The sequence below is a fragment of the Grammomys surdaster genome, unplaced genomic scaffold (assembly GCF_004785775.1).
Source record: "Grammomys surdaster isolate TR1022 unplaced genomic scaffold, NIH_TR_1.0 126091, whole genome shotgun sequence".
NCBI classification, from domain to species: domain Eukaryota; kingdom Metazoa; phylum Chordata; class Mammalia; order Rodentia; family Muridae; genus Grammomys; species Grammomys surdaster.
The window spans coordinates 810065-836883 of NW_021620899.1; the positions used below are offsets into that span (position 1 = coordinate 810065).

General features: G+C 37.1%; 2 protein-coding genes across 4 annotated transcripts in view; both read left to right on the forward strand.

Moving 5' to 3' along the window:
- Positions 1–26819, forward strand: part of Umad1 (UBAP1-MVB12-associated (UMA) domain containing 1) — a 531474-nt gene that overhangs the window by 318009 nt on the left and 186646 nt on the right. The gene's annotated exons all lie outside the window — the stretch shown is intronic.
- On the forward strand, positions 705–26534 carry Mios (meiosis regulator for oocyte development). Of its 3 annotated transcripts, XM_028755963.1 has the most exons (13): positions 705–826; positions 3189–3235; positions 5032–5168; positions 6597–7930; positions 8197–8295; positions 12640–12894; positions 14874–15043; positions 17366–17431; positions 18498–18656; positions 21767–21919; positions 23452–23656; positions 24613–24742; positions 25650–26534. In XM_028755963.1, the coding sequence occupies exons 4-13, from the start codon at positions 6637–6639 to the stop codon at positions 25744–25746; spliced, it is 2628 nt and encodes an 875-aa protein (XP_028611796.1). In that variant the 5' UTR covers positions 705–826; positions 3189–3235; positions 5032–5168; positions 6597–6636; the 3' UTR covers positions 25747–26534. The 3 variants fall into 3 exon arrangements, with proteins under 3 accessions (XP_028611796.1, XP_028611798.1, XP_028611797.1); XM_028755965.1 differs by lacking the exon at positions 5032–5168; XM_028755964.1 differs by lacking the exons at positions 705–826; positions 3189–3235 and having other exon boundaries at positions 4908–5168.

Here is a 26819-nt window from a genome sequence, read left to right on the forward strand (position 1 = left end):
TCTAGTATTTGTTCTTTTTTAGTGCTAGAAGGTTTTTCTCTTCCAATTGTTTCTCTCTTTTACTTTAGTGACCGATCCATGTTTGTCTTTCTTAGTGTTTATTGTCCAAGGAAGCTCTCCTAAGGCCCTGACCCACACTGAGGGAGGTGCTCTCCCAGGTAGCTTTAAAAAGCCATCACCCTTTAGTCCTGCTTTCTACAAGGGATCCTCATTCATGTATCCCAACATGATGTGACTCAACTCAACATGAAGTCCCTGATCTCTTTTCGGAATAACTGAAACGTGACTAATCAATCATGCGCCCCAAATTCTGAAATTTTTACTAAATTGCCCATCCTCACTTGTCAGTGGAAATTAAAATGGATCACATATGCTAACGTGTGTGTACCACCATGATAATGGTATCTGGCTTCTGAGAAATAATTCCATGGGACCCAGGATTAAAGAGTGCCTTGCTTGGGGTAGGGGTGGGTCCAGGAGCAGGGCCCACACTGGGCGGAGCGCGAGGGAGGGAGGCAGGGACTCTAAGCTATGGCCCTGCCCACCAGAGGGCGATGGAAGGGGCGCAACTCGAGGGCGGAGCGCTGGGGAGGAAGGCGGGGTCTCCGCGCAGTGGCCCCGCCCCAGGGCGGTGCCGAGCGAGGGGAAGGCGGGGCTCGCGGCGAAGAGGTCCGCTTCCGAGGCGGCGGAGGTGGTAGTGGGCCCGGAGTGTGGCCCAGGTCACCGCCTGCGCTTCGGCGGCCATCTTGCCCGCGTCCGTCTCCAGCGGCGGGAGGGGCGGCTTACAGGCCGGAAACGTCTGTGTGGCGACACGCCACCTCCTCAGGTCAGTGAGTGCGGCCCGGAGCGAGTGTCTGCGTGAGGCCCGGGGCGGCAGCCGCGGCGGCTTCCTCAGAGCCTCGCCGGCGGGTGCCGTTCCGGTCAGTGGGATGGTCACGGCACAGGGCGGCTGGCGGGCCTCGTGGGAGCCTTCGGACGGCCGCGTGGCGACCGTCCTCCGTGGGGCCGCGGCGGGAGTGTGGAGCCGCGTCCCCCGCTGCCGAGCCGCTCAGCCAGGCATCCGGACCGTGGGAGTCACGATCAGATTCCTGGTTTACCCGGAATAACAACACGACGAGTTCGAGTCGTACCCAATAAAATCCTTGTTAAAGGGCCTGTCACCCCGTGAGCTCTGTTCCCCACCGACACGAATAATGCGAATTCCTTGAGAGGAATGGAGCCTCTCTGCTTTGCTCAGCAAATGACTACTCTTGTCGGCTCTTTTGAATAACTATATTTTAATGAAAATATAGATGTACAGTGTCTTTTGGAGATGGTAATACTGCAAGTTTCCTGAAACTGCTATTGTTTATTTAGCTCGGTAAGAAAGAAGACAAACCCCCAAAGCATATAATTGTATGTTTTGTGTTATTATAGTGTTTTGAATTTGTGTCCAATTGCCACGTGGGGTAGAGATATAAGTATACAGGCTAGATTCCCAAGATTTAATAAAAATATAAAAACTTTTGTAATATTTTTTTACCTTGGTTGTATGTTTTAAACTATTTTTATTTGATTGGTTAAATTAAAAGATTCTAAATTTCATTTGTTACTTATGAAATGTGTCTGCTAGACACAATGTGTCTGCTAGACACAAAATGTGGCTCACTACATTTTTGAATAGTGTTAGGGACGATCTGGTGGTGAACAGGGGAACTCTGATGGTTTTCATTTGCAGAGAACCATTGAAGGGAAATGAACACTTACTAAACTTGAAGGTGAGGACTTAGTTTATTGCCAACTCTTATCTCCATGGATTTTGCAGTTGTCTCCAGCATCTGAAAGCATTCACTTCCAGAACTGGTTGGAAGAACAGTAGGGACACCAACATCTGTATGAAGGAGAGAGAGCTCATCATCTTTGATGTTAGAACTTTGTGAGGTAGAAATTACGCAGATGGTACCCAAGTTATTAGAGACTTGTAATGGTCAAGCTAATAAGTGGCTGAAAGTATTTCTGAGCCCTTACTGTTTTGTTTTGTTTTGTTTGTTTGCTTGTTTTGTTTTTTGCTGTCCTCCAGATTCATATTATGTAAGCAAGAACCCATTTTTATAGAGGGTTAGATTTCTTAACAGGATGGCTATTGACATACGGATTTTCTAGGGCCATCTTTGTAATGTGCAAACCTATGCAGGACACCCAGCCTAGCATTTAGAATGACTAGCAGTTTAAAGCTGTACTGTCACTTCTTGACATTTTCAGTGTGCACTGGACTCTGCAAATTAGGTCCTTTCTTCAGCAGTGGACGTGGCTCAAAAACCAAAACGTTTGTTCTTGTATTCAGTCCCTCACAAAATGAGAAGGATTTATTACTTCCTTTCTAACCCAAAAGTTCTCTGATTTTGTTTGTGTCACTGCCATAACTTTGTGAGTAGTAACAGTATTTTACAGGCGTAGCATCAGTGATGCTGACTGGTTCTTTGAGCATCACGTAAATCAAAATGTTCAAATTACAGTGTCTTAGTTTCATTCCTATTGCTGTGATAAAATACTTTGATAGAAGCACCTTCAAGGAGGAGATTTTATTTTAGTTTATAGGTTACAGTCCATCATTCTGGAGAAGTCAACATGAAAGGAACCTGAAGCAGCTAGTCACATGACTTCTACTGTCAGGAGCTGGAATCAGAAATGTGTGCATGCTTCCTGCTAGGCCAGCCTTCTCTACTCTCAGACAACTCAGCATCCCCTTGCCTACAGGAATGGTACCACCCACAATAGGTGGATCTTCCTCTACTTGATATAATTAAGATAATCCCTTATAGATGGACCACATGCTGACCTGATCTACACAATCCCTCATTGAGTCTCTTGTCAGGTGCTTCTGGACTGTGATATGTTGGTGATTAAAAGTAGCCATTACATACAGTAACCTTATTGTTCTTTGTTTTTAAGACTGGATTTCCTGTGTCTGAGGTTGACTCCCACTCTTGATCCGCTTCCCTCTGCCTCCCAAATGCCAGGATCAAGGGGTACACCACCACACCTAGCTTACAGTAACACTTTTGAATTACATTTTTGAGTTGGCTTTTCCTACATGGTTGTTTTGTTTAACCAAATACAATTTGTATCAGGAGTAAGATTGTAGGATGGGATCCAAGGTTAAAGTGTGTTTAATATAAGTTTTGAATTTTTCTTTTCTGTTTTTTCAGGGACATAGCAAGAATCTGAAGACATGTTTAAGAAACTTCCTCTATTTGTGAGTATCTAGATATGGGCACTATCGCTTACTCTAGGCAGTATCTAGTTTTCTTTGCTGTCTTATGGTTCTTATTATATGATTTTCTTCCCTTCCTCATTTTTCAGTTTTCAGACTTTTACTATTGTATGTGTGTATTCATTAGAATACAGCTTTTTTAGAACAGGATTTTATCTGCCCCTGTCTATCACTGTATTCCCACAGTTGAGAACAATGCCCAGTGCATACAACGTGCTAAATACACAGCTACAGGATAAACAGAATACAGTGTATTAGAGCAATCCTCTTTTAGGATGCCTTACTTTTGGGTTTCCCATCTCTAGAACCAACTATAACAGCAAGAACTTTGTTCTTGGCTTAGAGTCAGAACCCATTACAAAAAAAGAAATGCTGAATCTTTGGGGGTTGGAAAGAGTGGAAGCAGGAAGAAAACTTAAAACTTTGAAATAATAGTTCTGAGAAGGTGTTCATGGACACCTAGTACAAGAGACTCAACTCTGAGGTTTCAAGAGAGAGAATACTATTTGATGAGAATGTATTTCTAGACAAGAGAAGATAAAAGTTGAGACTCTTAGCCAAAAGTGAGAGGAGTGTCAGCCGGGGAAGACATCATTTGCAAAAATAAGAAATGGCCAGGGAAAGGAGTGAATTCCAGGAACTGAAGAGAAAAGCAATATAGCTAAAACACTGCAGGTAAGGTATCCCAGGAGGTCAGAGCAACAGGTACAGGCTGAAGGTATTTATAGACTTGTAAATTAATTGTGTAAACTGGTTTCTTGTGTTATACAATGATTATTCTGGTATGGAGAGATAGTATAGTGCTTGCTGCATACCTATGAAGACGTGTATGTGAAAAACTAGGCATGGTAATATACACTCATAATGTCAGCACTGGAGAGACAAAGTCAGGAGGAAGATCCCTTGGGTTTGCTGGTCAACTAGTGTTACCAGCAAATCAGTGAGCTCCAAATTCAGTAAGGGACCTTGCCTCAAAAAATAAAGTATACAAATTGATCTGGGTGGATAATCTTTAAAAAAGAAAATTAAAAACAAAAGTTTGGGAGAAGTGAAGAGGAAGAGGTAATTATGTTCAGAATACATTGTGAGTATGAACATCTTAAGAATTGATGAAAAATAAGGTTAGCACTTTAGACATCTAACATGACCCTGCATATACACACCTGTACACATGAACACATAAACCATACATGCTCACACATGCACAACACAAAGGTTATTATTCTGCCTCTTAAAGGATCATAGTAGAAAGATGAATTGTTGAACTAGTACCACAGACTAGAAATTATATGTACCTTGATCTCTTATAGTTATATAGAACTTTGAGAATATGTCCAGTATAGTACCTTGAGTCAAGAAAGGGAAGAGGTAAATAATGTTAGATAAAGAAAAGATACAAAAACCAAACAAACAAAAAAACAGAACAAAAATTTCCAAGTTCTTTAGGGTGGTGGTGGCACACGCCTTTAATCCCAGCACTTGGGAGGCAGAGGCAGGCGGATTTCTGAGTTCAAGGCCAGCCTGGTCTACAGAGTGAGTTCCAGGACAGCCAGGGCTACACAGAGAAACCTTGTTTTGAAAAAACCAAAAAACAAACAAAAACAAAATAAAAAAATTTCCAAGAAAAGATACAACAAAATGGATAAGGAAATAAAAAAGAAATGATATTAAGAATATAATCAAAATGACTGACGCTAGGCTTCAGAAGTGTTATAGAAGAAAGTTCAGCCAGTATGGGAATTTCTGAATGTTTTTTTCTAATTATCTAATCATATGAGAGCTGGAGAGACGGCTCAGAGGTTAAGAGCACTCTGCTCCTGCAGAAGACATGACTTCAGTTTCCAGCACCCACATCAGGTGACACGCAACAGCCTGTAACTCCAGGTGATCCAACACTGTCTCCTGGCCTCTAAAGGTACTGCACTCATGTGCACAAATACACAGGCATGCACATATATGTATGTGTGTGTGCGTGTGTGTGTGTGTGTGTGTGTGTGTGTGTGTATATATATATACAAATAAAAGACTTCTTAAAAGTTAGATAAATATATTATCAAATCTATAAATTCTATATTATTCTAATTCTATATATGTCTAAAAATGTTTGCAAGATCAGGAGGTAAAGCAGTTACATGAGAGTTGAATATCTATCAAAGAATATCTTTATTAGGAAAGTAAGTTAGGCTCTATACTTGATAGAAATAGGTGGACCATATGTTCACTTTCTGAAAACCGAATATGACCACAGTGAGATTTGTAAATGTCTTATTAATTTTGTATCTAACCTAATCTTGCCAACTTCTTGGTATCACTTAATTTTGCATCCAGCCTTTATTTTTCAAACAAAAAAATTTTAAAACTATTCCAGTTTTAGTTAAAACTTATCAAGGCTTATAAAATTGAAAACTAAGAACCTCTAAGGGTCCCTTAACTCATTTTCTCAAAGTAAGTGTTGCATGTGTACTGGTGATCAGAAAGAAATGGTTTTTAGATAAAATACAATCGAGCACATTTTAATAATATATTTATTTTAGCATATATTAAAATATAATTAATACACTCTACTCATGGTTGATGGAACTACATATGAAGTTAAAGTTGATCAGATTTTAAAAAAGAATCAATTTAAAGAGAGTAGTAGCATTATAAGTGGTCCATGAATGAGTAAAATTTAGAAAGTACTAATCTAAATAACTTTATTATATTGAGTAGATGAGAAAATCATCCTATAACTAATTGTAGAAAAGTTAGAAGAAATCTCATATCTCTTGTACATTCCAGTTTTTATTCTGCCTGATTCTTAATGCTGACAGTTGAAGAAACAAATGTCATAGCATGATATTGTGGTTCAAATTTGTGTTATTAATTAAATTACTGAAGAGTGAGTTAACTAGTGTTCAGTAGCTCTCTGTGGCTAGGCATTCCCTTGTTAGCACAGAAAGAACATTTACATCGAGAACTAAATGCTGCTCTAACCAGTACTTATGACTGTGATTCACACTCCTTTTAAGTTTTCCCCCATCACAGGTATGGTACTTATTAATTTACTGATCACAGTGAAGTTATTATAACCCAAGGGTAATTTGAAAGCTCTAGTAACTGTACAATTAAGATAATTTATCATGGGAAATAAAGCCAGGATAGGGTTCTCAGATCCCTACTAGATCACTTTATTGGAGGAAGTGGTTATTCTTCTGTCTCTATTTTTAATCAAAAGAGTATCATCTTGAATGAAGAGAGAAAAATACAATCACAGAGAAAAAGGAGGTATTTGTGTAGAGATTTGAGCATAATGATTATGTTTTGTTGATATTTTAAACGTCTTATTTTTTAACACTTTCAGTGAATGGACCTGACTGGACTTTTTAAGCCCATCAACAAACATGAGCGGTACCAAGCCTGACATTTTGTGGGCACCACACCAGGTTGATAGATTTGTTGTATGTGACTCAGAGTTGAGCCTTTATCATGTGGAATCAGCTGTGAATTCAGAACTCAAAGCTGGATCATTACGTTTATCTGAAGATTCTGCAGCTACATTACTGTCAATAAATTCAGATACACCCTATATGAAATGTGTTGCATGGTATCTCAATTATGATCCTGAATGTCTCCTAGCAGTAGGACAAGCAAATGGTCGAGTTGTACTTACAAGTCTTGGTCAAGATCATAACTCTAAGTTTAAAGATTTGATAGGAAAAGAATTTGTTCCAAAACATGCTCGACAATGCAATACCCTTGCATGGAATCCACTGGATAGTAACTGGCTTGCTGCTGGTCTAGACAAACACAGAGCTGACTTTTCTGTTCTAATATGGGATATCTGCAGCAAATATACTCCTGATATTGTTCCCATGGAAAAAGTGAGACTTTCGGCAGGTGAAGCTGAAACAACATTATTAGTAACAAAACCACTGTATGAGTTAGGGCAGAATGACGCCTGCCTATCTCTTTGTTGGCTTCCACGAGACCAGAAACTTCTTCTTGCTGGCATGCATCGTAACCTAGCCATATTTGATCTTCGGAACACAAGCCAGAAGATGTTTGTAAATACAAAAGCTGTTCAAGGAGTGACAGTAGACCCTTACTTCCATGATCGTGTTGCTTCCTTCTATGAAGGTCAGGTTGCAATATGGGATCTTAGAAAATTTGAGAAGCCAGTTTTGACTTTGACTGAACAACCAAAGCCCTTGACAAAAGTAGCGTGGTGTCCAACTAGGACAGGACTGCTTGCCACTTTAACAAGGGATAGTAATATCATTAGGCTGTATGATATGCAGCATACACCCACTCCCATTGGGGATGAAACTGAACCCACAATAATTGAAAGAAGTGTGCAACCTTGTGACAATTACATTGCTTCCTTCGCATGGCATCCAACGAGTCAAAATCGAATGATAGTTGTGACTCCCAACCGAACAATGTCTGACTTCACTGTATTTGAAAGGATATCTCTTGCCTGGAGCCCAATTACATCTTTAATGTGGGCTTGTGGTCGCCATTTGTATGAATGTGCAGAAGAAGAAAGTGATAATTCCTTAGAAAAAGATATCGCAACAAAAATGCGCCTTCGGGCTTTATCAAGGTATGGACTTGATACAGAACAGGTCTGGAGAAACCATATTTTAGCTGGCAATGAAGACCCACAGCTCAAGTCCCTCTGGTATACTCTGCACTATATCCTTTGTCTTGTTAGCTTTTTGAGGCAAATTGGGTAGCATGCTAAATGTTTTCTCTATAAATACAAATTACATAATCGAAAATTCTGAGGTAAAATTGTTTAAACCTTTTAAAAGTTTAGTTTGTAGAATAGGGGCAAGAAAAGTGGTCAGTAATATGAAACTTTTGTTTGTATATATTCTTATGAATTGGCTCCTAATTAATTTTAATTTTGAAATATTTTATTATGCATAATTGCCAGTATTTCCTATGCATTTAAATACTTATGAAGCAATATACAGAAGATATGGATCAAAAATCTCCAGGCAACAAAGGATCATTGGTTTATGCAGGAATTAAATCAATAGTAAAATCATCTTTGGGTAAGAAAATTCCATTTTATATTTTTAAATACATCTATAACTTTTGTACTCTTACTTGATCCCTATTTGATTAAAATTAAGATTATTTCAGGGCTGTACAGAAATATCATTTATCCCTCTTGGCTTTCTAATTGGATGTTTTAGTGAATTGTTAAGTGTATTGAGTGTATTTGTGTCTGGGATGTTTTACAGAAGGAACTTTGATTCTTTGATGTCCATAGACCTTTCTTAAATCTATTCATTTTTGATTCTGTGCTATTTATTTGAAGACCCACTTTAAGAGAGGTGCTGTACAAGTTCACTTATAAGATCTGCTTGTTCGTTTGAATTTTATCATAGCACCTTAGTTTTTAAAGACTAAATTAAAAGAGTCTTGACTAAAAGTCCCTTTTATTTGCCTCAAATACTTTTACAAGGACAAGGATATGGCATGAAGTATGGCCTAGCCTGAAGAATACCTGGAAGTCCTTGCTGAGTAAGGTTTAAATTGATAACTATTTAAAAATAAGCACTCCTCCAGAAGAACCTTTAAGCTAGCTGCTTTAAGCAATCATTCTAGTCTTTCTACTAGAATTAATTGTGATGATGTTATATTGTCTCTTAGGATTCAACCTCTACATTTTATTAGTTTTATTTGTGCTCCATGTAAGGTGCTAGAAATATAATTCACATTATTTGGTTAAAGCCATAGTAGAAATAAATAGATTTTCTTTATAGGACTTTTTTCACTATGTTCCAAGTAACACAGAATCCACAATAACATGGGTTTTTTGTTTGTTTGTTTTGTTTGTTTTTGTTGTTGTTTTAGAGTATGTTTGACATAAGCTGCATTTGTTATAGTGGGTTTTCTTTTAGGGGACTTTGAAATTATTTTGATACACAGTGCTGCAGATGAAAGGACAGCTTCAGATCTATATCATTTGGATGTTTTCCCATTAGAACTATACCAGAAAGGGTAACCTTTATCAAAAGAAATAACAGCAAGTTTAATGATAAATTGCCTTATTTATTAGCAAAAGTAAAAAGGCAGGCATATATATTATCACCATATATAAACCTAAATATACAATGGTTTGTGAGTTAAAAACCACTGCCACCGAGAATTAAGCACTATGTTGATAAAACTTTTAGTATTGGGCAATGGGATAAGAGGCTAGAGTAGAGGAGGAATATGACTAGAGAGCAGTGTGCTAGGAATACTGATATTTTATGAGATAGATGAAATTTTTCAGAGTAAGACCAGAAAGTAGAGAGTTGTGGTGAGGTAGAAAATACATGGGAACCATATATTCATGTAGACGAAGGAAAGAAGTCACTTCACATTGTAGATTCAATTAAGTGAAACAACTAAACAGTGTCACGTGAAATCGTCAATTATAAATAATTAGAAACATAGCATCTATAAGGGAGGCTAAAACGGTAACTAGTAGCAGGAGCTAGTCTTGAATGGAGGGAGGGCTGTTGTTGCTTTGGTTTTGTTTCCAGCTTGCGACTGTGTTTAAATGCTGATTGGAAAAGCCATGTTGCCAGTATTATAGATACAATTCTTTATTGTGTGGATGTGTAAGTGGGCTTGCATATGTTATTGTGCACATGTGGAGGTCGGAGGACAATGTTTGGGAGTCAGTTCTAGCTCTCTACCTTGCAGAGGGAGGGTCTCTCTGACTGTTTATGAACTTGATACTGACAGAGTCTACCAGGCTGTGATGAGTTTCCTCTCTACCACTCATCTGCCATTGGAGTGCTGGGATAACAGATGCAGTCCGTCAGGCCTTTTACGTGAATTCTAGGGGATGGAACTCATGGTCATTGGGCTTGTACCTAGGACTTAACTCCTTAAGCCATTCACCCACACCAATACCTGTCTTTTGAATATTGCAAAAGGTTGTATATTAAAAGGCTGGCCAGCTTTTCATTTAATGCAATGAAATTCTGTTTATACTTGAAAATGTAATTCTGATCTAGAAAACTTACGTTTCAATTGACTTAAAGGAACAAAGTAGCTAAGATTTTGTGTTTTTGTTTTCTTAACACCAAGTATTCTTATAAAGTGTATTATTTTATCACACATTTTATACACATACATAGTGTATGTCTGTATGTATACATATGTGTGTGACATATACAAACATCTGATTACTGATTTGAGGCTTTTTTTTAAAGCTGGTAATTTAATGTTTGAGTATACTTGTTCCCTTTGCAAACAGTAAAATATTGATTCTATTAATATGGGAAATATCAGATTCAGTATACAGTTGTTCATTTTTGTATTGCATACCATGCATAGATTCTATTTTTCTTTCATACATATGTTAAAATTTTATAGTTGTTAAAATTGTAGTGTAATGATACATTTGAAATTCATGGTATCACGTTTTTTGATAACCCTAATTACCCATAGCATAGCTGCCAAGCTAAGAATCTCTGAGCTGGCAGAGGTCAATTCATTTAATTAAGAATGGTCTATTTAAATGTAAAACAAATTGGAAGAATATTTTTCTAGCATGCAGGAAGGATCCCTTGACAGATTAATTGTAGGCAGCTTTGGACCCTTCGCTACTTTTCTATAATATAGATTGTTAGAGAATCTCATTGTCTTTGAGTCAGAAGACTGGGCACTGCTCAGTGTCACAAAGTTAAAATGATCGTTGTGGCTAAAAATGAACTTTGACTATTTCCTTCTAGAAGTAGAGATTTACTTTTCTAAATTCATGTGGTTGTCAGTCAAGTTGAGCAGCCACAGAAACAGATTGAAGATACATGTAGGAGAGAAAGGAAAGTTCCTAGGAATGGGAAGGAACTGGATTTAGATGAGACTCAGCCTTGGATAGAAGGACGCACATATCCTTTATTAACTGGGCGTGGTGGTGGGACTGGCATTTTTAGGATTTAATGGCCAGAGGCTGAGAGACAGAGGGTTCCTTGTAGAACTAAGTTATTCCCTGCTTTCTGGCTGGGTGATAGGCCCTTCCCATAGCTCCTAAAAGTTATTTACGATTCTTCGCTGTGCTGCCTTCTTACAGAATACCTTATCAATATGGTAGCTCTGTCTGCTTTAAGACCAGCAGAAGATCTCTTTTCTACTGCTTCTTTTACTTATTAACTCTCTTTAAGGGTTGGCCTGATTAATGGTAGGCCTAGATCACATATCTCCCTATAGAGTCACTCACAGTCAAGGAAGTAAGGTCCTTAGCTACATCTGTAAAATTCTTTCATCTCTGCTCTGTTGTTGTTAGAAGCAAATCACAGATTTCAGCTTAAAATCCAGCAGAGGCGATTATTCAAAGATATAGTTCTAACTGTAGAAACCTTTGGGCCCTATTTTTTTTCTGCCTACAATCAGAAGACTGAATTCTAAAAGCTCATCTGTTTGCTATTGATCTAGTTATTTATATAAGTAGCATTGATACTTATAAGTACATAAGTATGTAATTGTTGTTAAGTTACAAATATAAATTACTAAATAAAGGAAGTTTGTATATGGATACTCATGTTTCCTATACCATAATTTATTTTTTTCTGAAAATAATATATTTTTGACCATTTGATCATAAAACTTTCTAGAACATTTAGGAATTTGTTGTAGTTGAGAAAATCCCTGAACCTCATCTTTGTATGTTTTGTCTCTGTTTGCCATTAAGTAGTATCCTATTGAAATTACTTTGCCATTATAACTAGCTCCCAGTGTAAATAATGTTATAAATTCCAGTGTAAATAATGTTATAAAAATGTAGGTTATTTTCATTAAAAAGATAATATATAGTTTTCTAACTTAATAGAGTGAGACATAGTCAAGTCATTTCCATTGTATTTTCTTTATTATTTCCCTAGAAGTTCGTTGATGACTAAAGTCTCATTTTTTACCCATATGGATAGTTGTGTACTATATAACAGTCAGACAGGTGGTCCAGCCCTTCCTTGTACGTATATAAGAAAGAGAGAAAGGGAAGAAAGCTTGGATCTCCAAGGCAAACAAAACTACCTACCTGTGGGAGCTTGTGTCCTAGTGAGTGAACAGGAGTGAAAGCTAATGTTAAATGTGTCTGCAGAACATCAGGAAACAGGAGAGTTAGATGACAGAGGCATCTGTCTTCGGTTAGAGGGTTGAAGCAGACTCAGCTTCGTGAGCCTGAACATTTAGTCTTACAGTAATAGCTTCTAAGTCACTCAACTATGGTGCAGAGTGTTTTATTTGTAATATACTACTTATTTATGTTATTGTAAGATTATGGCTGAGAAATAGAATATTCTAAATGTTGAAATGTTTCTTTGTAAAGCTGAAGTGTGTCCTAATATATTTCAAAATAACAATAAACAAAACAATATAAAACTTCTTTATTTTAGGAACAGTAGAAAGCAGCAGACATAATTGGAGTGGCTTGGATAAACAAACTGATATTCAGAACTTAAATGAAGAGAGGATTTTAGCGTTACAGCTTTGTGGATGGATAAAGAAAGGAATGGATGTAGATGTGGGGCCATTTTTGAACTCCCTTGTGCAAGAAGGAGAATGGGAAAGAGCTGCTGCTGTGGCTTTGTTCAACTTGGATATTCGGCGAGCCATCCAAATCCTGAATGAAGGGGCGTCTTCAGAAAAAGGTATTAGGTTATGTTCTGAGAAGTGGCACTTCATAGAGTTCTCTCAAGAAAGGATATGGGTAATTTTCAATCATCTATCTCATCAACATGTTTTTTATTCAAAGGGAAAGTGTATGGTGTTGAGCAGTAGAATACTAGCCAGTCCCATTTATATATGTCTTCGGATAGGTCAGTCAAAACAGATGTATCTTAAATGACGTATTAACTGACATCATATTAAATGACATGCAATATAAGAAGTTTTCTAGCATATATTGTTTTTCATTTTAAAGTCAGATCATATACATTAACAGAATGAATATTGGAACTGCTTTCATTTGTAAACAGTCTTACTACAAACGGCTGGATATATTCTAACCTGTACTTCCTCCTTTGGTAGGAAACTAAATGATATTTTTGTGTAGATCAGTATAGATTCTTATAAAAAGCATATTGATCTGGAAAATGTTTCTAATTGAGTCCAATTAAAGCATATTTGTAACGGGGGGAGGGGTGGGGGAGGGGTGTGATAAAGTTTCAGAATTTGACAGAGGGTCCTTAGTGAAACAAATCAATCAAAACCAAAGATTTTTGGTTTGTTTGTTTGTGTATTTTGTTCTAGATTTTTCAGGTGTAGTCTACTTAAATGCCTAAAGGATATATTGCTATTTATATTTAATACATATAGAAAATTCTTTCTGAGTATTTAGAGTACTGAATTTTCACTTGTTTTGGCCTACTTTCAACCTATTATAGTTCAGTTATACGATAAAAATAAAACATGAAATTGACTGTAATTTATTTAGTTTCACTTTAAAAGTTAGAAAAGCTAATGCTTTGCCCTGAGCATCGTTCCCTGTGCTTCAGGGAATGGCTTCTGTACATGACAGGATGAGAGGTTTGTAGTGCCACTAAAAAGAGAACATATATGAGACTGTGAGATCTACATGCAGCACCCCCCCCCCCAAAGAACTCTATTTCTAATATAATTTTGCTACAATCTGAAAGCCTACTTTTCTACCATATATTTCTGGAAAATTTGGTAATTGTATGCTTTTATTTTAAAAGATTTTCAAACCTTAGAGTAGGTATCAAGTATCTTGGAAAACATTTTTGTAAAAATGTATAATGAGGCTGATAAGAACAGAAAGTGGGTGGTATTGTTTTACTTAGAAAAGGAAGAATGTTAGAAGCAAGAGCCATAAGAAAGCTGTCAGAAGTAGACAGTGTTTCACAGGCTGTAGCTTTCTCCTGCGAGTGGACTTAGGAAGCCGTGCAGAATGGAAGAGCAGGTTGACAGCTTCCTAGCAGCAGTGTACACCCAGAGCAACTGTTCATAAAAGTCACTGGCAACAGAGCTTTGTGTAAACACGTCTGTGCAGTTTTGTGGTAATTCTCATAGCTCTTTTTGGCTTAGAAGTTTTTGTAAGTATATTAAAATAAAAATACCAAAATACTGTTGTTGTTGTCCCTAGTTGACACTTTGTATATCAGGACATGCAGTATATAATTAGAAGTAGGAAAATAAGAAACTTTTGAAGATTATGATTATGTAGTAAAGTAGCATTACTTTAGTATTCTGCAATAGCATGGATGACCTTACTGGTAAGAGACGGTGACTTTGGTGAGATGGTATTACTTGTCTTCATCTAGATACCAGGTAATTGTGTAACATCATAAGAAAGTGCTGGATGAAGAACTTGAAAGTAACCATTACTTGCTGCTGTGGAAGTAGTTCAGTGCTATAGCATGCCAGTGGGTTTCTGGGTTCAGTCTCCACAACTGTGGGATAAAGTACTTAATGCACAGTGTTTTCATGCGTGTGTGTGTGAGCTGTTTTTAAGAATGGCTCTTTTTCTTTGTTTTCAACCAAATTTAACAGTTTTAATTATTTTTAATGTAAATTCACCCTTTGGTCACTGTTGAGGATTTAAGAACTATGGGGAAGGACCTAGTAAGCTTCTGATAACTTTGACTAGCTGTGTACTTTTAACCTGCAGGAGATCTGAATCTCAATGTGGTGGCGATGGCTTTATCAGGGTATACAGATGAGAAGAACTCCCTGTGGAGGGAGATGTGCAGCACACTACGCTTGCAGCTCAACAACCCCTATCTGTGTGTCATGTTTGCATTTCTGACGAGTGAAGCAGGGGCATATGACGGAGTGTTGGTGAGTTATTTTGTTTCCCCAGATCCTCCTTTGAATTAATAGGATTGCTTTTTATAGTTTTGTTAATACAGTGTATAGCTACAGAACTAAGACTGTTTTATCCTTTACTGAAAAACTGAGCTGTAGAGATGTACACCTGTAAAGATATCCATGTATACATGCATTTACTGTTCACCTATTGTGTGCATGCATGCATGCGTGAACAACTGATGATCACTCAGTTAGTTTTGGCTAAGATGTCTTTACATCTTAAGTAAACACTCATTTTTCAGACATTTCTGTTTGGAAAACCATGTAATCCCACTAATTATAATAACCTATATTTTATTCAGTCTTTCAGGTCTTTTTTTCCTCTCCTGATTTAGTCATTGTGTAGTCACGTTGTATCTTTGCCACAAACTGAGAAAGAGTGGAGTGAGGTTTCCCATGCCATGTCAGTCGGTGACTTACAGATAGTAAAGCCAGTTTGCTTTCTACTGTTTGTCTTCTTTCCAGCAATGGAAAGAACTTTAAGATTTATTTCTCTGTTTGCTGTTAGAACATTTCTTATAAGATGTGCATTGCTTCAGTAGTTGTCATTCTATAAGGTTTGTAAGAGTGTATATTTTATTGAGTTATCATACTAAACATTTAAATGAATGTTAGTGTCTAGTTTGACAGTGTCTAGTTTATTCTGTCCATGCTTTTAATTTTCTAATGAACCTTTCTGACCTCTTCAAACTAATATCTAGGAATATTTATCTTTAACTGTTACTACTACATTTGTTAAATAGAAGACTTTAAGTGTTGTGTTTGAGCTAACAGTAAACTTTCAGCAAGAGCTGAAGAATGAGAGAGTAGAAAAAGAAATGAACTGATGGCTTAAGATTGCATTTCTGTATTTTAATTAATGAATAAGATCCCTTCTTCTCTTATCCCCATAGGGAGAGCTGAGAAGAAAATTCATGTATCCAAGCCTTTTCAAGAATGTATTTAATTTAATGTCTATGTAATTTTATTTTTTATACTGTTACCATAAGTATGTACATACTGATTTTAGAAGCCAGAAAAAGCTCCAGTCTTCGTTCTGCCACAGTTTAACCTTAGCTACTCAGTTAACTTTTAGGGCTCTAGTTCTCTCAGGTGTAAAATGGACTCAATTTTGTTATAGACCTATTTGTTTTTGTAGCACATGTAACTGAGTCTCAGAGCTTATTCACTTTTAAAGATAGACTTACATTTTATAATTGAGGAAAGGTAATGAATATTGATGAAAAGGGTATTAGTTTTTAAGAAGGAAAATTCTTTCAAAGGATAACTTTGATAGAAATTGGATCTTTTTCTACCTATAAATTAATTTTTTGGGGGGCTAGAGGGATGGCTCAGTGATTAAGAACACTGACTGTTCTTCCAGAGGTCCTGAGTTCAATTCCCAGCAACCACATGGTGGTTCACAACCATCTGTAGTGGGATCCCATGCTCTGTTCTGAAGACAGCTACAGTGCACTCACATACATAAAATAAATAAATGAATCTTTACAAAAAATTTAATTCTTTTCTTATTACAGAATTAGTTGGAACTTTCTAAATTTATAATTAGTATTTTCAAAGTTTTTTTTTTATAACATCGATGAATAAAATGTTGCTTCTAAATATTCTGCTGCCAACTACCTATATACCACTGTTGGACAGTGTCAGCTTACAGGTTTTAGGTTTTGTATTTAAGAGTTATAGGTAGGTTTTTTTAAAGGTAGGCTTATTTTTCTTTTATGTATATGAATGTTTTGCCTGGATGTATGTATGTGCCTCATATATGTGCACTGTCTAAGGAGACCAACCAGATGTAAGCATTGAATCCCTGGGAACTGGAGTTACCGGTGTTTGTGAGCCAAACTCTTCCTCTGGAAGGTTAGCCAGTGTTCTTAACCACTGAGTCATCTTTGCTGCCTCAAGTTATTAATATTTTAATCTGTACTGGTATACCCAGTTCATAGATTTTTCTAGATTTGGTGACTAATTTTATGTAGCTGTTTCCCCACAATTAATTGCTTTGAGAGAAAGATTATATGACATCTAGTTATAGTTTATGTTGGTGTTATAGAAAGAATGACCTGCCTTTTCATATCTATATATCTATATAACTGAATTAGGTAATCTGTGTTTGAAAGATAAAACTTACTGTTAAGGACAATGACCTTTGTAGTGTGTTTCCTAATAGTGACATCAGAAAAGGATTCTTTGGCAATTGATGATTCTTCCAGCATCTGAACAGTACCTTTGCAATACATTTGAAAATAAACTTACAAATAAATGCCATGTGTAATTGTGTTTCCCCCGCCCCAGTATGAAAACAAAGTTGCTGTACGTGACAGAGTGGCATTTGCTTGTAAATTCCTTGGTGATGCTCAGGTGAGAACTGATTCAAATCTATATTTGAGGTGATTCATGTTTACTATGAATTATTCTTTAGAAACTAATCTTTACATATAATTATATGCCTATAAGATTTTTATATAAAATCTAAGAAGGCAGTTATTACATTGAAACTATAAATATGCATGTAATAACTAAATTTGTTTTAGAATGTTGAGTTGATATTTTAGTTTGTTTTTACATTTTGAAGAAAACTTAGCAGGTACAGATTTTAAACTCAGGCTTTAGTAGTGCTATACACAAGTCCTATTTTGAGCATGTAAACACTTACCTGCTGCTTCTGAGGGTAGTGAGGATGAAGTGCATGGAGATGGCTAGCAGTGCTGTAATAATGACAGACGTTATGGGAACTGGCCGCAGTTTGCATAGGATGAAATGAGACCGTAGAAAAGTAGTTTTTATTGATGAGTATGAACATAGAGCTCTAATTCTGTGATACTGTTACATACTTCCATGATTGTCGAGAACTTGCTGAAAAGAGGACACTCCTCTTAGGCTAAGCTGTCTATAAGTCTAGGAAATGTCTTACATTTTTTTAAATGATTGTGGGAACTAGGGAGATAGCACAATGGTTAAAATGCTCACTGTGCAAGTTCAGGGGCCTGAATCGAATGCCCTAAAGCCCATGGAAAAACCTGAGTGCAGCAGCATATACTTGTAATCCCAGGGCTGGGTGGCAGAAGCAGGAGGGTCCCTGGGCTCACTGCTCTGTCATGCTAGCAAATCAATGAGCCCAGCTTCAGTGAGAGCCCAGTATCAAAATATAACGCGCAAAGCTGTTGAGAAAGACATCTGTTGTCAATCTCTGGTCTCCACACATGCCCTTGCACACATGCCACACAAAAATAAATTGATTGTGGATAGATATGTATTGAAACTTGAAATTGATGTAGACTTCTCAGTACTTATTTAGATTTTGGTAAGGGATTATAACTTAAATTTTTTTTTATCAAGAATAAAATTGTTCTAAAAATAGTAATTCTCAGTTGTAAAATATGTAGTGAAACAGATTGTATGAAAAAAATCACTTTGAATTTTTCAGTTAAATAAATACATTGAAAAGTTGACCAATGAAATGAAAGAGGCTGGAAATTTGGAAGGGATCTTGCTTACCGGCCTCACTAAAGATGGAGTGGACCTGATGGAGAGCTATGTGGATAGAACTGGAGATGTCCAAACAGCAAGCTACTGCATGTTACAGGTTAGTGCAGTATCACACTAGCATTAAAATAAAAGCCGGGCCACATTCTACATGTTTCGTATTTCCTCAGGTAAAGTGCATATGCTCTTTTCCTTGGATGTGGATTCTTAGTTTGCAGTGTGACCTCATTGTTCTGTTGAGGATATGTTTCATCTTATTGGCCCTGATCACCTCATTAGTTTCTCCAGGTTTTTCTTTTAGTCAGAAATAGCTATCTTGACTGTGTCTGTTCAAGTAAAGCTCAAATGGAAGCAGAGAAACTTGTCTTTAAGGCCTTGGATGAGCGTCTAACCCACCTTCCGTAAGGACTCCCTTGCCTGATCTCAACAGTGGTTAGGGTTTCATTTGAATAGGAGACTAGAAGTTACACTTGAGTTCTTTTACTCCCCAGTGTCCCTTTGATTACCAGCAGAGTAATTTGAATAACTAGTTCATCAGCATTTTTTCCCTTGCTTTAACTGTACAGTGGTTAAGCCAGATTCCAGGAAAAGGTTACTTAATGCTTCACTTCTGTGTGAGGAACATGAATCCATCCACTGTGTCACTGCTATGTCGTTGGCCTCCAGCTGGTCTTAGCCTTTCTTGTTATGAGCACCTCTCTCCTTGGTGCCTTCTTCCTTTCGTAGGAAAGCCTACTTTATGTTAGGGAACGATGGAGATGTGTTTACCCCACTCCCTTTCTGTGAGCTTTCCTGTGAACCTATGTAATACTGACTCAAAATGGAGTCTGCTTATACAAAGTATCAAGCCGTCACTTGTAAGAAAAGGTTTTCTTCCTTACCATTTTCTCATCGGAATGAGTTTTTTGTCTTAAATTAACTACTGATATATTGCTACAGAGTGCAGATGGGTTGGTAAGAGCACACTTTGAAAAATGTTGCTAAAATGCAAACAGTGCGTAGTGACCTTTAAGAAGTCTGGGCTGGTAAGTGCTTCATTTTAGTTGGGATGCTTTCTCTCTCTGTGTATGTGCAAGGTTAACTCTACCATCATGCTGTTTTCATTCTGTTTGTCCTCTTTCCTTTTGTTGTTCTGTTTGTTTCCCGCCATATTTTGTATCAGTTTCTGTATTTCACCTTAATTCTTTATTGGTGTTTAGCTGTATCCTTCCTACTGTTTGTTTGTTTGTTTGTTTGTTTGTTTTTGCTAAAGCTGGTGCTTTGTCTTACATACACATCCTGACCTCCTCAGAGTCTCATTCCCCTCAGACTGCATTTCACACCCGCCATGCTGTAGCACCGTTCTTTTTCCTACCACACATTAGCACTGGGTTGTCCTTACACTTTACATTTCACAGATACTATAACAATGTAATTTCACTGTGCACCTTTTCCTTTGTCCAGAGACCACATATTTTATCCTATATACAGTCTAAGCTCCAACATACATTGTTACTTTTGCTTTAGACAGTGATTTATCTTGTTTTATAAATTAGAAAAAGAATGGAATTAACAGACTTTTTATATATTTATTTATTGTTCCTGGTGTCTGCTCTTCCTGTGGATCTGAGTTTAACTTTATTTCATCACTTTGTTTATTCTCTAGTATTTCTTTCAATACAGGTGGTCCTGGCTTTTGCCTTTTAACAAAAGCATATAGCGTATCTTAATTTTTCTTGTAGCACTTTCAAGAAGTGCTTCATATTCTTCTGTCTCCTTTGATTCTGATGAGAAATCAACTCTTTTTCTTGTTTGCCAGTATGTGGTGTTTCATGTTACCATGGATTTCTTTCAAGAAGCCCCCTTTCTCTTTGATTTTTTTTTTCAGGGAAAAAAAAAAAGACACCGTTGTGCCTAGTTACAATTCTTCTGCATCCTGTGTATTTATCACTGAGCTTCTTGGATCTGTCAGTTAACATTTATTTTCATGAGAGTTTTAAGTTTTACTCAGAGCCTGGGGTTCTATTCATTTTCTTTCTCCTTTCCTTTTTATTTACCTCCTCTGCTTCAGTTGGACAATTTCTTTTCCTTTTTTTTCTCATTTTGTTTGTGACAGGGTTTCACTGTGTAGCCCTGGCTGCCTGGGATTCACTTGGTAGGCCAGGCTGGGATCCACCCAGGTCTGTCTGAGGGCTGAAGGGTGTGGTGTGCTTCCATGCCCAGCTTCAACTGGACAGTTCATATTGGTTTGATAACTTGTTCTCTCTCTCACTGCCTTTGGCCATTAAACTAGCCAGGGAATTTTGTTGTTTTTCTCACACATCCAAAAGTACTTTTAAAATTAATTATTTACGTTAACATACAAAGTAATGGGGTTCTATTTGGTAACTGCATAATTTGTTTTAATTTATATTTTGTTCTAATTCATCCTCCTTTGTCTCATTTTTCCTGATCTTTCTAGTCTTGAGACAATTCTTAATTTCAGTTAGTTTGCATTTCAGTTGTGGAATGTCAGCTTTGTTATAGATTGCATTTCTCAGGTTAGATTCCTTATTTACTCACTAGTTGAAGGGGTTATTTTCCACTATCTGTAATGTTTTTCTTTAAGCATATTTCTTTGAATGTGCTACATCCTGCATTAAAGATTCTGTCTGCCAACTCTGACACTAAATCCTGTTTTAGAGATATTCTTACTGGCCAGAAATCAATGTTCTGATGAGAAGAACTTTAAATTTAAGGAAAACCAATTCTTGCTTCTCATTAGTGCCTATGTGCACTTTATATTTAAAGTACTCAAAAGCAGCATTTCACTACCAGATATGAAGGGCCAGGCTCAGTATTAGTTTAGATGTTATTAAGTAGTTTTGATGTGCAATTTGGATACATTGTAAGCAGAGATTTTGAATCCATAAGATTTAGTACTTACAACAAGGGGTTTTCTCATCATGATTAACTACATTATTAAGAAAGGTGGATTGTTTGACGATTGCTCCTTAAACTCAAAAGAGAATTTCACTTCCTGATAAAGTATTTATATATAATGTGCATTTTTGTATCTCTAGTGAAGCCCAGCTTAAGGTGGATTCGCCACACTTTCATTGTTTTATTCAACTCCTTATTAGGATAGAGGTTCATGAAAAGTGAGTTACTTATACTCACATTTTACCCAGAATCCTCTGATTTTAACCAGGACATTTCAAATGTTTGAAATAATTTGTGTCTTCTTTTTAGGGTTCACCTTTAGACGTTCTGAAAGATGAAAGGGTCCAGTATTGGATTGAGAATTACAGAAATTTATTAGACGCCTGGAGGTTCTGGCACAAGAGGGCTGAATTTGATATTCATAGGAGTAAGCTGGATCCCAGTTCCAAGCCTTTAGCACAGGTAAGTAGATTGTTCTAGAGAGATCAAATTTTACCATGTGAACACCAGATTAATTATTATCACCCTATTTTATATCTCTTGTTGTCTTTGTCTATTCCAGACTTCACTTTGCTCTTATTTTTCCCTGTTTTTTTTTTTTCCTACTTTTTAACAATCATCTTGTGCAGCTGAGCTTTACTTTGAGATAAGACAAAGGCCAGTAGGCCCAGATGATCTTAAGAAAGCCTAACTCCTAGGGCTGTGGGAAATGCATCAGTATCTGCCAGATCTTCAGAATCCTAACTGTCCAAAGTCCCACCTGTATATTGCTTTTATGTATATATCTTTATGTATTCAGTAGAGCAGGATGTGAAGGTTTAAAAAATAGAATAAGTATAAACATATGCATGAAATTTTAGTATGAGATCAATTATCACATAAGGTATATGATCTAGTATCACATAATTACTTCGGATTTAAATACTTGATTATTTTCACCTTGAGCATTGCATGGTGCTATTTTAATTTTGTAGGAAGTAGAAAAATTTTGCTATTGCTGGAGTTTTAGTAAGATAGTATTGTGCCGTATGTGAGGAATCTGTGAAGGAGCTGAAGAGTTCTCATAAAACCCAGTGACACCTTCTGTGGCTGTTTTCTCCCTCTGCCCAGCATTGTAGGAAACGTTTAAGGTGTTGCAGGAACTTTTATTCCTTTTCATCTTAGCAAAGGCCATGATGGTTGTGGGGAGGGATCTTTTGTTCTTTTGTTTTGTTCACAGAATGGAGCCTGGGGTCTTGTACATGCTAAGCAGTTAACCTCATACTGAGCTACATATCCTTTTCTTTTCTTTTTCTTTTTGGGCAACAATTTCACTAAGTTACTTGTCTGACCTTGAACTTGTGGTCCCTCTGGCTCAGCTATCTTGAGTAGGAAGCTCAGCTCAGTGTTGCCTTTATAAGATTTTGTTCAGAAGATGGCCACTGGTCACTAGTGGTGCATTCGTTTTGTTGCTTGTGAGCAAATACCTGACAAGAAGCAGCTTATGGGATAGCAGTTCTGGGGAAGTTCATGGTGGGATAGGAAGGCCTGGGAGCAGGATCAGGAAGCAGCTGACCCCTTTGAGCCCACAGTCAGCAAGTGAAGCAGGCTAAGAAACCTGAAGGACCACACCAAATGACCCACTTTCTCCAGTTGGCCCCTGTGTCAGGGCCTATTCCAGCTGTGGACCAAGTGTTTTGTAGGACCATTTCACATTAAACCACAATTGGGGTATTTTGTAATGGCCTTGCGTGCATTCCAGTGTCTTTGATAATTATGAAATGTTAGGGTCTAACGTTTGTAGTAATTCACAGTTATCAGTGGTATGAGAAAGAATGAAATTCAGTAAAGGTAACAGGAAATACTAAATAATATAACTGATACATGGATGGAGACAAGAACTGAGAGCTAGTCAGATGGATCATTTTGCAATGTAAAGTAAACAGTTTATCAGTATCAGACTTTAGGATTCAATTATGGTTCGCACTAAACTGCTCTTTTCATTTGCTTTATAGGTGTTTGTGAGTTGTAATTTTTGTGGCAAATCAATCTCCTACAGCTGTTCCTCTGTGCCTCATCAGGGCAGAGGGTTTAGTCAGTATGGTGTGAGTGGCTCACCAACAAAATCCAAAGTCACAAGCTGCCCTGGCTGTCGGAAACCCCTTCCTCGGTGTGCGCTTTGCCTCATTAATATGGGAACGCCTGTTTCTAGCTGTCCTGGTATGACAATTGCACAGAATATTTCTCTGAACTCATTGTTCCTACATGGTGCAAGTAAAATATGTATTAGTTAATGTCTGTATTATTCTTCTCGAGAGTTTTATTAAATTTATAGTCTGTTCATTAAAAGCACACATTTATATTTATTGTAACTTAAGTAAGCTCATAGATGCTGGCCAACTTAAAGTTGATGATTAAAGCTTAAATATGAGGGATTTTTATAACTATACCATTCTCATGGCTCCTATTGGTACTTTAGATTTGGTATTTAAAATTCAGTGTGCTCCCAGCTATTAACAAAACCTTGTATCCATAAAGGCTCTTTGATAGTGTCTGAGAACGTTCTTTCCTTTCTTATTTCATCGTCACTTCTAATATATAAACTATTAGCCCAGAAACCAGACCGCTTGACTTCTTAGCTCCAGTCTTGCTTCTGCTACTTTGACAGTTATGTAATAAATAGATGTGGGTTTTGTTGTTGTTGTTTGTTGAGAGGTGTCTCATTATGTAGAACAGACAAGTTTGTGTGGATGATAATTACCTGTCCTGTTGATGTTTAGTAAAACTCACCTGAAACCTGAGTCTACATTTCTTTTTAGAAAGGTCTTTAGTGAAAAAATTTTCAATTCAGGTAGTTCCTTAGTGAGTCTAGAAAAGGTACATGTTCCTCCCCCCCCCACCCCATTTTTTTTGCTGGTCATTAAAAATAAGGCAAATTAGCTGGGTGTAATGGCACACACCCTTTGTCCCAGCACTAGAGACAGAGGCAGGAGGATCTTTGCAGGACAGTGAACGATTCATAGTGAGACCATGTCCTGAAAAAACAAAAGCATTTATAAACTGTTATTCAGTACTAGATCTTAACATTAAAATTGTTATTTCAGTATGGTATATGATTTATATTTTAGCATAGCACTAAAATATGTGGCAATGGCGATCATTTTGTTTTCCCACAGGTGGATCCAAATCAGATGAAAAAGTGGACTTGAGCAAGGACAAGAAGTTAGCTCAGTTTAACAATTGGTTTACCTGGTGTCACAATTGTCGGCACGGTGGGCATGCCGGACATATGCTAAGTTGGTTCAGGTAAGCAGCACTTTGCTTCCTTGATAAATCTTACATTACTAGACATAGGGCAGACAACCTTTAAGTAGTTCAGGCTCTTGGTATCATTGTGTTATGTCTAGTTAAAGATTAAGTGTTTTACTTATTTGCTTATTTGGCTTAACAAAGGTAGTATCTATCAATGGTTCCACCATTATCTTATATAATATTTAACTTTAAAGTAATACCTATGCCAGGTGTGAAGTGGTGTTTGCCTTTACTCCCAACACTTGGGGGACAGAACCAGGTGGATCCTTATGAGTTCAAGGACAGCCTGAAGATAGTAAATTCCTGACTAGCCAGAGCTACATCCTGAGACCTTGCTGAGACCTTTTTATACTTATATAAGAAATCCTTTGACTGGATTAAAATTATTTAACCCTATTGGGGACAGTATATTTAGTTTTTTATATCTCACAATTTGTCATGTAAATTACGAATATAATTGTATACATACATGTGCACATGCACACACACCAGTCTACTGCATTGATTCTTTGTAGGTAAGCTTGGTCTAAATAGCTCTTGGAATGGAGATTTTCAAGATGAACTTATCATTGATTTTGAGCAGTGCCGTCATTCACTGACATCACACTCACATGCATGTTGTCTCAGTTGTGTTAATGAACTCTGACTATTTCCTCATCGCTGCAGGAACTGTGGGCAAGCATCTTAGTCTATTAGTGTGCTAACTAAAACTGTTCATTTTCTAGTAACTTTATCTGAAAAGTTCACCTTGGTGGTGATTTTTAATTTGATGTTCTTAATGCATTTTTTTACTGTGGGTTTTAATTCCTATACTTAACCCAGTGTCATTTTGAAGATTGGTGCATAAATATATTTGTGTGTGTAAAGCTTGGATTTCTAACTGTTACTTCACCTTTTTCAGGGACCATGCAGAGTGTCCTGTATCCGCATGCACATGTAAATGTATGCAGTTGGATACAACAGGAAATCTGGTACCAGCAGAGACTGTCCAGCCATGAAATGTTCCACCTAAAGGGAAACCTTCAAGTGTGGAGTTTTTAGTAGATGTCCTTCATAGCTCAGAAAAATACCTCAGAACAAGTCACTCATGACTTTCCTATAATGGGAAAATAAATCATTCTATCAGCTCAGCAATTTGATATTTGAGTGATTTTGACGTACTTCTCTGCTGATATGAACATCAGAGCATGAATATCGGTGCTGTTTAGTAGGTTAGAAGTTCATTTGAAAGAACTTTCTAGGCTTTTGTCAAAATTATGTGTATAGATGGTTTTAGAATAAAAACAGACCTTGTGCCTGCATCTTCAATCTGAAATTGATAGCTTTTGATAAAATCTGTATATGTTTAAAGCTAAATGCCAATTCAGTGGTTCATATATAAATTTAAGCTTACTCATGCTTAAATATGCTTTCAGAGAAAATGTGAATTTTTACATTGAGAATTAGGTCCTGACCCACACTAGAGAATACATGCATGTGTGCATATGTGCACACGCACATTTAAGAAATGTTCTCCCTCATACATTATATTTTAATATAAAAGATTTTGACATAGGTCTTTCTTGTCTTCCTCAAAAATCCAAGTTAAGAGCAGGCCAGTGAGATGGTTCAGCATGTGCGGAGGCTTGCTGCCAACACTGAAGACCTAAGTACAGTCCTTAGGACCCATGTGTGGAAAGCAGTGACTCAGCTGACCTCCAGAAGTATGCTGCAGAATGGGGCAGGCAGGTGTATATGCGCACACATATACACACTTAGAAAATAAAGAATAAAAAATGTAAAACAATCTACTTTGAAACGTTTTCCTTTCAAAAGAGAAAAATGTGTGAAATTTCAGGAAAACATGATAATAACTTTTTCAGTTTAAATTTTCTCTTTACAGTGTTCTGATTTGTCTGGATATCATCTTAATTTACCATTCTTGTCACCACCAGTACTTCTGAGTACCAAGTCTATGCAAGATCATATGTAGGACACCAATTGATGGTGCTGTCAGACCCCTTCCTGTTTTAGAGTCTCTTCTTTTTCCAAGGTAGACTACATGATGTTGGCCAAAACAAGGGCATTCCTG

Excerpts from the sequence above, each read along its gene's own strand:
- Mios (XM_028755963.1), top strand. The coding sequence starts at position 6,637 with ATGAGCGGTACCAAGCCTGACATTTTGTGGGCACCACACCAGGTTGAT. Across the intron at positions 7,931-8,196 it reads CCTCTGGTATACTCTGCACT|TTATGAAGCAATATACAGAA; the intron begins ATATCCTTTGTC and ends GCATTTAAATAC. Across the intron at positions 23,657-24,612 it reads GCCTGTTTCTAGCTGTCCTG|GTGGATCCAAATCAGATGAA; the intron begins GTATGACAATTG and ends GTTTTCCCACAG.